The 12,308-nt window shown below is 46.8% G+C and overlaps 1 protein-coding gene across 4 annotated transcripts in view; it reads left to right on the plus strand.

Moving 5' to 3' along the window:
- EFR3A (EFR3 homolog A) overlaps positions 1 to 12,308 on the plus strand; it is a 161,882-nt gene that overhangs the window by 108,068 nt on the left and 41,506 nt on the right. For all 4 annotated transcript variants that reach the window (XM_056522771.1, XM_056522769.1, XM_056522770.1 and 1 more), the window contains 2 exons: positions 3,614 to 3,665; positions 9,714 to 9,886. In XM_056522771.1, coding sequence (XP_056378746.1) covers positions 3,614 to 3,665; positions 9,714 to 9,886 — 225 coding nt within the window. The remainder of the gene's footprint in view (positions 1 to 3,613; positions 3,666 to 9,713; positions 9,887 to 12,308) is intronic.

The raw sequence follows: 12,308 nt of genomic DNA on the forward strand, positions 1-12,308 counted from the left end.
TAGCTGTTTTTGTGGCTAAGCCCAGCTTAGTAATGGACTCCGTCTATAAGACAGCTTCCACTACTAAGCCTGTCAAGTAAACAAGTAAAGTAAGGAAAAAACACAACAGGTTTATAAAAAATGTTATTACAAAAAACACTCCCCCACAAGCCCTCGTTAACCATTTTATTAAAATCAAACAAAGAAAAACGCTGGTCATCGAAGTAGTCCACTGAATCCAAAGAAGTCCACAGGATACACGGATCTGAAATGAGAAGAAAAAAAGAAAATAAAAATGGGTTAGTACATTTATTATCACCTGCTCGCACATCTCCCGCCCCACACGACTACAACTCCCAGCATGCCCTTACAGTAAGGACATGCTGGGAGTTGTAGTTGTGTGGTGCAGGAGATGTGTGGGCAAGTGACAAGCTTGTCCCCTGCCCCCAGCTGCAGGACTACAACTCCCAGCATGCCCTTACAGTGAGGACATGCTGGGAGTTGTAGTCCTACAGCTGGGGGCAGGGGACAAGCTTGTCATTCGCCTACATTGCACAACTACAACTTCGAGCATGTCTTTACAGTAAGGGCATGCTGGGAGTTGTAGTCCTGCAAAGGGAGCCTGGGCACACACACACACACACACAGAGAGTCACAAACACAAAAACACACACAGTCACACACAGACAGAGATAGAGACAGACAGACAGAGAGACAGACACACACACTCACCCATCCAGCGCAGCGATCCTTCTCTCCGGGTGCCCTGCGAGTGACGTCACTGACGGAGGGACGTCAGGCTGGCGCAACCGAAGACGTGGGAGCGGAGGCCGAGAACAGTGCAGGTGAAGGCCGGGGGGGGGGGGTTTATGGACGGGCACAGTGCAGGTGAAGGCCGGTGGGGCGGGCGCTGGGGGTTCTGACGGACCCCCCCCCCTGACAGAATCCTATATCCCCTAATGTTATGTCACTATTCCGGTCGGGTCCTGTGATTGGCTGCTGGTCCTGGCCAATCACAGGACCCAGCGGGAAATGTGAAATGACAGCAGGGGATTTTGTTGGAGTCTGCGGCGCCGGTATATGTTATAAGGAGCCCGGGCTGACATTACAGTGCAGCCGCCCGGGCTCCTCATACGGCCTCCCCGCTACCCTCACTTATGGGGACACTGATATACATCCCTCCTTGTCTCCCGCTCGCGCCGCTCAGCTCCCGCTGCGGCAAGACTACAACTCCCAGCGTGTCCTCACTGTAAGGGCATGCTGGGACTTGTAGTCTTGCAACAGTTAGCAGACAGATGGGAGTTGTGTGGCGCTGGCAGGTGAGAGGGGGGGGGGGGTGTAAATCCCTGCAGTGTCCCTGTAGCGAAGTGAGGGTAGCGGTGAGAAAGTATGTTGGAGCCCGGGCGGCAGTAGCTTTTCCTGCTCCATGTTGGAGCTGGAGTAAATATAGTCATTTTTACGGCCATTGCGACATTTTATTGCGCAGCTGCGACTGTCGCAGTTAATAAATACCTGACTAAACCAAGTAAAGTTTTCAAACCCGCGTACCGTAGTCAAAAAAACTAAACTTGCTCTTCTTGCTCGCATAGATGATTCTAGCATGAAAAGTCATAGTGTCGCGACTTTTTTGCGACAAATTTACACTGAAAACTTGGGTAAAAGGGTTGATAAATGCCCCTCATTGACACCACGGGGTGAGAACTTACGTGGGGCCCCAGATGGAGGGAGATTATCAGTGGTCTTGTATGTCTTCCATTTTCTAATAATTGCTCAGACAGTTGATTTCTTCTCACCAAGCTAGATGGGCCCCAGCAGCGACCATTGCCTTTCCCCTTCTGACCTCACATCTATGATAAGGTTGGACTCTATGGAGATTAGGGAGATATATATTTTTTTTCCCTCTACCTCTTTAGCCGCTTTGCAGCAGACGGATCCTCGTGTCCGTCCATTGTCCATTTTATCTGTACGACTATAAAATGAGACCGCCAAGCAGACCTAGCCTTAACCCCTTGTGTGCACATCACTCACAGATCATGTCCCATAGCATTGCGCTCTTAAAGGGCTACACCAGATTGACATACGAAGCTGGGGCCTCTTTCTCGACGCTTAGACTTCTTATTTATTTATAACTTTTTCGCCTTTCAGGAAGGTTACAAAGGTAAACGAAATCTGCAGATGAGACGTATACTATACAGTGTCTGTCACCATGACAACAGTCACACGTTTCCATGGTAACAGGCATTCTCCTAACTGAGCAAATAGTCATTGTTGGTTGGGGGGGGGGGGGGGGGAATATTGCCACAGCTACTGCAGAACCTCTGCAATGAGAGAGTGAGTGAGTGCACAAAAAGGGGTCATGTATCTGCTTTTCTACAATACGATATCTATGACAGGTCTGCATGGGAGGGTTATAGCTATAGGGTAATAGAAGGATCAGAAACTTATCAGCCTATGAGATACCCTCAGGGCAGTGGACGCCAAACTGTTTACCTCAAGCCTTCGGCTGTCCGGGCATACTGGGAGTTGTAGTATTGCAACAACTAGAGGTCCACAGTTTTGATTTCACTGCTTTTTAAGGTGTGTTCATAGCTATAGAGTTAACAGACTCGTATCTAGTTAACACTTCATTAAAGGGGTACTCCGGTGGAAAACCTTTTTTTTTTTTTTTATATGAACTGCCGCCAGAAAGTTAAACAGATTTGTAAATTACTTCTATTAAAAAATCTTTACCCTTCCATTACTTATTATCTTTTTTGTCTTGTCCACAGTGCTCTCTGCTGACACCTGATGACCATATCAGGAACTGTCCAGAGCAGGAGAAAATCCCCATAGCAAACCTCTCCTGCTCTGGACAGTTCCTGACACGGACGGAGGTTTCAGCAGAGAGCACTGTGGTCAAGACAAAAAAGAAATTAAAAAAGAACAGAATTTCCTCTGTAGCATACAGCTGCTAACAGTACTGGAAGGGTAAAGATTTTTTAATAGAAGTAATTTACAAATCTGTTTAACTTTTTGGCACCAGTTGACTTATAAAGACCTAAAAAAAAAAAAAAATTTCCACCAGAGTACTCCTTTAACTCTGCTACATCTATAAAATCCGAGCTCCTTTGGACACAGCTCTTGTAAAAGCACATGGCAAGCACCAATTAATTATATATGTATTTTTTTTTTTGTGGAATTAAGCAATGAATGCAAGCAGAAATTTTGAAAACCTGGAAATGCAGAAAGTATTCAAACAAATACGGATAAAATTATTTATTTATATATATATATATATATATATATATATATTATATTCATTCATTCTTGTAATTTATTTAATTTTTATTTGGTTTATAATATTAATTATTCATATACATATATATATATATATATATATATATATATATATATTTTTTTTTTTTTTTTTATGTTCAACGAATAAGCCTTATTTACCGGAGTCCGGAATACCCCTTAAGTGTACGTTCACACAAGCATATATTGCTGAAGGTTTTGCTACCTTTTTAAAGTAGTAAAATAGGCACTTATGTTAACGTACCTTAAGGGTCAGTTCACACATGCGTATTTTCTGCTGCAGATTTGCTTTAGCAGATTTTCCTAGTCATTTGATATTTACTTTTTTATTTTGTTTTAGGGATTTGGGAACTAAGAGAATCCAGATCATGCTGCTCCGATCCTTACTTATGGTACGTAGACTTTCTACTTTACAAATCATGATTTGCAGTAGCGGACGGACACCCCGCAGTTTTCAATCCGGCTTTTACTTTACAAACTGTCCTGGTGAAACATGAGGCTTGACTGTCTTGTAGTATTTTGGTTGGTAGTTGTAGCCAAAACCAGTAAAAGAACAGAAACTATGATTAAGATTTGTACTTTTTTCTTTGTTTTGGCTTAAAAGGAGCTTTAAAATGAGGAACAAATACTGTGTGTAAAACCAGCCCTAGGGCCCATTTACATTATGGAATCTCTGCCAGGAAACATACCAGGCTGAAATTCCCTCTGCAGCGGGCGCTTGGACATGCGCAGTCTTGATTGCAATGCAGTCTGCACAGAGTTCCCCCGAGAGGCTATGTTCACAGGGCAGAATATTTGTGGAATGTCCATCCCGAAAACACAATAAACAAAACAAAAAGAGATGATTGTACAAGACGTAGAATAACATAGGCAACAACCAGGGCAATATAAAGATTCTAATGAAGAAAACATCGCTATTTAGAGCAAGTAAGGCACCTACAACATTAGTCCCCCCCCCCCCCCACACACACACACACACACACACATACACAGTAACCCCTAACCACCCATGAAAACAAAAGTTGCGTCAGGAAAATGTGGTATCAGCCGCTAAAGGTCAAGTAAAGGGGAAGAAGCAGGCGATGCTGATAGGAAGAAGGAGGTGCGGCATAGCTCCCTGGGCCCCACATCAACCAAAAGAGCATTGAGTGTAGCTTGGCCGTAACAGATTCCCAATCAGCCTCATTAACAACTACCTAGACTCCCAGGGGGTCCAAGCCAAGAGCAGTAGAGCTCAAAATGTTGGGAAACTGGATTACGTATCCGGCAATCGTAACGCCCCTAAGGAACCTCTCAAAGATTCCACACTATACCAAGTGGTGTATCTAAAAGGTCTGACAATATCTATGATGCCCTGGGAGTCAAAGTGAGTAAAAGACTTCCATTTCCGGAAGAAACGTTTAGTGCCGGAATCGGAGTGCCGCTCAGCGTCTAAGCAGTCCACTGCAAGAAAAGACTTCAACTGGGCGATCAGCATAGGCACATCTGGAGTGTTAGAATCTAACCATCTAGCGAACAGACACCACAATGCAACTAGCAGGACAACTTGGATAAACCAGGGATACCTCGTGCCCCCCCCCCTTCCTCCTTCCGGTGGACGTAACTGGTGTAATATCAAGGACTGTAGTTTGAACAGGACCCGCACCTCCCGGTGAACCCATATGTATGACTATATAAGGCGCCAGTAATCGGCTGAGTGAGAGCATTCCCAGACTCCATACATCTTTGTAAGTGGGGTGTGGCACTTGGGACAGTGAGTGATCTATCTGTGAAGGATGGGGAGGGCAAAATGTTAAACCATATAAGGCTACATGGGCCACCTTGAAATAAGTCTCCCGCCATCTCTCATTAATACATTTATTCCGTACCGCGTCCTGCATTTGGAGGATGGCGTCAGTGATGTCCGTATCTCCTGTCCACCGCTCCCGTGTATGAAACACGTTTGGGGTTGATTTTTAGAAAGCGATTACAGAATGCTACATACAAATCGGAAATCGATCGTCTCTGGGATTCACTACCTATGATGTCATCTAAAATGTGGGTCGGGGCTTCCTTTGATAGATCCCGCAGTCTAGAGGAGAAAAAGGCGTGGACCTGGTTGGCATATAGAGTGTGAGACTGGGGAAGGTCTAACATATTGAGCAATTCCCTCGGGGAGACCCATCTATGGTCAGCACTATGGATCAGTCACCCCACCGTCCGAACCCCTTAAGAGAGCCAAAGTCTAAGCCACGGGGAACTATCCTGTGGGAATTCTGGATGGTCATGCAAGGGCATCCATTTAGATAGCAGAAATGGGAGGCCAAAAGCCTTCTGTACCTCCTTCAAGGTCACTATGGTATCAGTGATCCCTTGACCCCCACCGGGAGTTTAGCATAAGAAGTGTGAAGTAGTGCCGTCAAAGACCAGGGGGCAGCAAGCGCCTCTCCCACCGCTAGGTTGAAGAAGTAATTAGAGGAATGCAGCCAGTCAAGTGCATGGCGGAATAAACAAGCTAAATTATATCCCCTAACATTTGGTAAATTGACCCCCCCCCCCTACGCTTTACAGAGCATGAGCTTCTGCAGAGCTATGCGTGGGTGTTTACCCTGCCACAGGATGCGTTGAAAGGCCGAGTTGAGTAGTCTACCATCAGCATGCTTAAGTAGGAGTGGGAGCGTTTGCAAAGGATATAACAAGCGCGGGAAGCTTATCATTTTAACTAGGTGGCATCTTCCCGGAAAAGATAATGGCAAATTCTCCCACCACTTTAATTCAGCCAGAATATGCTGGAAAAGCGGCAGATAATTGAGTGAATAAAGCATATCAGGGGTCTTCCCAATGTGAATGCCTAAGTATGTAATGAAAGAGGGAGCCACTGTGAGAACCAGAACACTCGCATTCGGGAGCCACCCTTAGGAACTCGCACTCAAAGGCAATAGCATGCCCTTGGCGGCATTAACCCTGTAGCCAGTAAAATGTCCTATATAATATAAAAAGGTGAGGATTTTGGGGATAGCCTCTCTAGGGTTACTGAGGTAAAGAAGTACATTATCGGCAAACATGGACGATTTGATCTCCTGTGTGCCCACAGTTTATACTCCTGTAGATATCCGAGGACATCAAAAAGCGGGCCAAAGGTTCAATCGCTAGATCGAACAACAGAGGTGACCAGGGGCACCACTGACGTTTACCTTTCGTTAACATAAGGGGGTGGGGGCGGACAGGATACCTGGCGTATGCACTCTAGCCGTAAGACCCTCAAATAGGCCGCCTATGAAGGAGCTAAAACCACCAGCAATCCCGAACTTGGACAGGACCGCTCCCAACGAACATTGTCGAAAGCTTTCCCAGCATCCAAGGTGAGTAGTGCAGGTTGGGTTGCTGTCTGCGACTAGTCCCGAACACCATCTATCACTGCCAGCACCTTCCTGATGTTCATGACCGTTGAGCGGGACTTCACGAATCCCACCTGGTGGTCACCAACAAGAGACTGCAGAAACCTTGCCAGGCGATCAGCCAGGATCTTAGATAGTAATTTCACATCCTGGTTGATCAGAGTAATTTGGCGATAGGAACCTGGGTCTAAGGGGTCCTTGCCTTGCTTAGGGTACCTTAATATAAGTCAGTTTCGCTGACGAAGAGAGTACCCCAGTACGTAATTTTTCATTAAAGTAAGCCACCGGGCGGGGTGTTGATACCTGGTCCACTAAGGTTTTGTAAAATTCCTCATCATCTCTATCATGTGAGAGAACACTATGCAGAAACAATTTACTATGCAGAAACACAAAGAAGAGCAGCCAGGAGGAGAACAATAACGGAAACAAAAAGGCCCAGGTAGACCAGTCCCCAGAATGGAACAGGGACGGCCATAAATTGGTTAAAGGACTTAACTTTTTTCAGACATGTGGGCAACCAGAACTCCCACCCGGACCCCTAACTAAATGGACCCAATAGAACAAAGGCCCAGGATAACTGAAAATGAAAGAGGGGCAGAGGAGATGGTGTGCAATATGACTGCTAGAGCAATGTTGGAGCAACGAATGTCAACTTATATATAATAGAGAACTCTAAAAGGCAATAACTACATAAGGCACTACAAAGCACTATCCCCAAGAATCATGAGAAAAGCAACCCTGTGGGTCCATATCAACTGAAGCCACCTAAGAATGGTACAACTACCATGGTGCAGATATAGGAGGAGACATGTACAGAGATAATACTCAGTCCGGAGAGGAAGATTGGCTGCTTCCACTCCTACTGTGCCTCCCCACCGACTTGAGATGCTTTCTGGATTCATCTGGAGATCTTGTGTGGCTGGATCTGCGTTGAGAGGGATGATGAGATGGTTCTCCCCAGCCTCCGGGAGATGGTGAGTGATGAGGAGGAGAGCGGGCGGGCCGTGCAGGCTTCCTCAAAAGTTCCTGTAGAGTGGCCCCCGCTGCAGCTGGAGTTGAATAGGTGGAAAAGGAGCCATCCGGGCGGAACACCTTCAAAATGGCTGGATACTGGAGTTGGAAACGTCTTTTTGCCTTGAACAATTCAGTGCAAATTTTACCGTAGGCCCTCCGGCACTTGGCAACTTCAGCAGGAAAGTCCTCAAATAGCATTATCTTTTTATTGCGGAAACTGAACGGAGAGGAGCGTTTTCTGTGAGCCCTCAGGAGCTCCATCTTGTCATTATAGTCCAGCAGTTTGAATATGATCTGCTGCGGACGGGAATCTTCCATCTGCTGAGACTGAGGGGGTTGACTGGGCCCGTCCTACTTGATGAGCCTGCTCAACCCTGCATTTATGCGCAAGACCCAGAGCTTTGTGTAAATCACTTTCACAGAAGTCCTGTAGGTCAGAAGGTGGAAGAGATTCACTGATCCCCACTATGCGTAAATTGTTACGTCGTGATCTGTTTTCCAGGTCTTCTAGTTTCTTACTGACTTAACAGAGATCTGTTTCAGTTTGGCGGAGTCTAGTAGCTAAATCACTGTTTTCATCTTCCAGAGCGATAATGCGCTGTTCTGCCTCATCCAGATGGCCTGTCTGAACACTTAGGTCTGCCTGTAGTTGAGTTAATGTGGAGCGCATAGTGTTTTCAAGGGTCAGCTGTATAGTAGGGGTAATCAGCTTGACCAGTGTGGCCGCCAGGGTCTTTAGATCCACTGGGGAGGCGAAGGAAACCTCCGAGGCTCCCCCCAAGGGAGGAAGCTCAAGGGGTGCGGGTGGTTCTGGGGCCCTGTCTTCAGGGGTGAACAGCTGCTGGCTGTCAGGGATATCCATAGCCACAGGGAGTGACTGGGAGCCTTCAGAAGGCACTTTTTGATGATCCTGAGCAGAGTGAGGCGCTGGCGTGATGGGATTCGCTGCCACTGGAGAACCCCCACGCTGGGATCCTTTACTGAGATAGCAGTCCAAAAGGACTAGGGCAGGAGGGGCAAATGGCAGTCACTGGCAGCAGTAGAGTTAAGATGGTGTCACAGCAGCTGTGGAGGACTGTGTAGCTTGAGAGAACCTGCACCAGTGCAGTGATGGCGGCGGGAGCAGGGGTGTCACGTGGCTCTGTCCTGCAGAGAAGATGTCCTGCCCTTTGAGTAGCGTGGCCGGAGCTGAGCCAGGTAGGAGAGCTGCCCCTTATATGTCTGGCACTGCTTGATGGGGGACTTGGTACTCCTGGCCCCTGAGGAATGTCCCCACGTAGTACCTGGTGATGAGGAGAGCCATGAGCGCCTCTGGCTAGCACATCAGAGCTGGCGAAGATGGCGGCACCTGCAGGGAGGCAGCGCGGGACCGCCGGAGTATTGCTGCCGCCGCTTGCTGTGGGCTGGAGTTTGTGGACCTCCTGCGCTCCCCAAGTGCTCCAGTACCTCCGGCTGTGCGGTGTGCAGGTGAGGGTCCCCTCTAGCTTGACGGTATGGCGCGGGTATGAGGTCCGGGGCGCGGTAGCTCTGGTCATGTGCTCCTTACGTGCCCGCGCCGGAACCGGAAGTCGAAGGCAATATTTTTTATGCTGTTCACCAAATGGTATAAATGGGTCCTGGCATCCCACCGATCAGCTGTTTGAAGTGGTCGCAGCAACTTGTGCAACCGAAGAGGCTGCAGCACTCGGACGAGCACAGTGACCGCCTCAAACTACTTTTGGGTGAGGGGGGGGGGGGGGGGGAAGTAGTCGGACCCCCAACAATCTAATATTGATGTCTGTGTAAAGGCTTGTTCAGAGTTGTAGTTTTTATTGGTATCCTATGCTAGCTTTATTCTCCATGTTGTTTAGAATTTGACAGGATAATATCTATTTATAATTGTTATATTTCTTTTAATAAAATACTTTTCTTTTTCTCTAAACTTTAGTATGCTTAATTGATAATGATGATGGTTATTAATAATAATTAATAATAATATTATTTGTGTATTTTTGTATTTAAATACCATTTTTGTCACTATTATAATTTTTTTTTCTAATTCCTTCACAGGTGACCTCAGGTTACAAGGCAAAGTCCATTGCAGCTGCCCTTCCCCCGGCATTCCTGGATCCCCTCCTATCCCCTTCTCTCATGGAGGATTTGGAACTGCGTCAGCTAGTGCTTGAAATAATGCACAACCTTATAGATCGTCATGACAACCGAGCGAAGCTCCGAGGCATCCGGTACTTGTCCACATCATGTCTTAAAGGGGTACTCCGCTGCCCTGCTTCGGGGGGTCCGCTCCCCAGAGTCCGGAAGTTTATTGTTCGGAACGCTGTGTGTGGGCTTCCGTGTTCAGGGCCGCCCCTCGTGACGTCACGCCCACCCCCTCAAGCCCCCTTCCCATAGACTTTCGTTGAGGGGGCGGGCTTGATGTCACGAAGGGCGGCCCTGAACACGGAAGCCCGCACACAGCGTTCCGAACTATAAACTTCCGGAAGCAGGGCAGCGGAGTACCCCTTTAAACTCTACTTAACTTTTACTATATATTATACTAAAAATTACATTTCACATTGAATTAGTCAACCATTAAAGTTACTCGGGTTGCTCGGGCGCTAAGACATCTTATCCCCTATCCAAAGGATAGGGGATAAGATGCCTGATCGCGGGGACCCCCATGATCTTGCACACAGCACCCGTTGTAATCCATGTTCCGGGTCTGATTACAGGCAATCACCATCACGCGACCAGCTGTCACGCCCCCTCCCATAGGCTTACATTGAGGGGGCGGAGCCTTCGGCTGTCCGGGCATGCTGAGAGTTGTAGTTTTGCAACAGCTGGAGGCACACTGGTTGGGAAAAGCTGATCTTTAAGGACATAGAGGGACCAAATCTGCTTCCTGGTACATCTTTCCATGTGGAATATGTGCCCATCAGTGACATACCACTTATCTATGCTGAAAGGGGTACACCACCCCTATACATCTTAAAGGAGTTCTCTAAGCTAAAACTTTTAACCCCCGCTCAGCCTATCAGCGGCCGCAGCAATGTTCCGTCGCGGCCGCTGATAGGCTGAGCGCAGAGTGAAGTCACCGACCCGCAGTAAGTGGAAGAGACCGGGACCGGAGAACAGGACGGCGATATCGGAACAACAGGGGATCGTAGGCAGGTAAGTGAAAGTTTATTATGTATAGTTTTACAGCCCGGGCACAGCAGGAGAAAAAAAATTTCAGTTAGAGAACTCCTTTAAAGGGGTATTCCAGGGGAAAACTTTTTTATATATATCAACTGGCCCCAGAAAGTTAAACAGATTTGTAAATTACTTCTATTAAAAAATCTTAATCCTTCCAATAATTATCAGCTACTGAAGTTGAATTGTTCTTTCCTGTCTGGCAACAGTGCTCTCTGCTGACATCTCTGCTTGTCGCGGGAACTGCACAGAGTAGAAGAGATTTGCTATGGGGATTTGCTTCTACTCTGGACGGTTCTCGAGACAGGTGTCAACTTCAGCAGCTCATAAGTGCTGAAATGATTAAGATTTTTTAATAGAAGTAATTTACAAATCTGTTTTACTTTCTGGGGCCAGTTGATATATATAAAAAGTTTTTTCCTGGGTAACCCCTTTAACCCCTATCCAAAAGATAAGAGATAAGCAGTCTGATCGCGAGGGTCCGGCCGCTGGGAACAACCCCCTGCCCGTTTTCAGTGGAGTTCCCCTTTAATAAAATACTTTTTTTTTTTTTTTTGTTTGTTCTTTTTTGTTTCTTCGAATAAAGCTTAATCTGTTTCCCAAGCGCTGGATCGTTTTCGTTCCTCATCTCTTTGTACACATGCAGGGAGATTTATCAAAGCCTGTGCAGAGGAAAAGTTGCCCAGTTGCCCATAGCAACCAATCAGATCGCTTCTTTCACTTTTCAAAGGGCTTTTTAAAAACAAAAGAAGCGATCTGATTGGTTGCTATGGGCAACTGGGCAACTTTTCATCTGCACAGGTTTTGATAAATCTCCCCCATGATGTACATCCAGGCAAACAGGGGTAAAAAGAACTTAAATTATGCAGACAACGATAAATTCCCCCCTATGATGATTAAGGGGGGAAAATAAACATGTTTCAGTTTTTTTTTTAATTGTCTTTAACCCCTTAAGGACCAGGACGTACATTTACGTCCTAAGCATAACCGCGGGTATCCGAGCGATGCCCGTGTCATGCGCGGCTTATCCCGGCTGCTGATCGCAGCCAGGGACCCGCCGGCAATGGCCACCCTTCAGGTGCCGGGATCAATACAGATCCCGGCATCTGCCGCAGTGCGCGATTTGAATGAATGATCAGATCGCCCGCAGCGCTGCTGCGGGGATCCGATCATTCATAACGCCGCACGGAGGTCCCCTCTCCTGCCTCCATCCGGCTCCTGGCGTCTCCTGCTCTGGTTTGTGATCGAGCAGACCAGAGCAGAAGATGACCGATAATACTGATCTGTTCTATGTCCTATACATAGAACAGATCAGTATTAGCAATCATGGTATTGCTATGAATAGTCCCCTATGAGGACTATTCAAGTGTAAAAAAAAATGTAAAAGTAAAAAAAAAAGGGAAAAATCCCCTCCCCCAATAAAAAAGTAAAACGTCCGTTTTTCCTATTTTACCCCCAAAAAGCGTAAAAATTTTT

Source organism: Hyla sarda, chromosome 5, assembly GCF_029499605.1.
Source record: "Hyla sarda isolate aHylSar1 chromosome 5, aHylSar1.hap1, whole genome shotgun sequence".
NCBI classification, from domain to species: Eukaryota; Metazoa; Chordata; class Amphibia; order Anura; family Hylidae; genus Hyla; species Hyla sarda.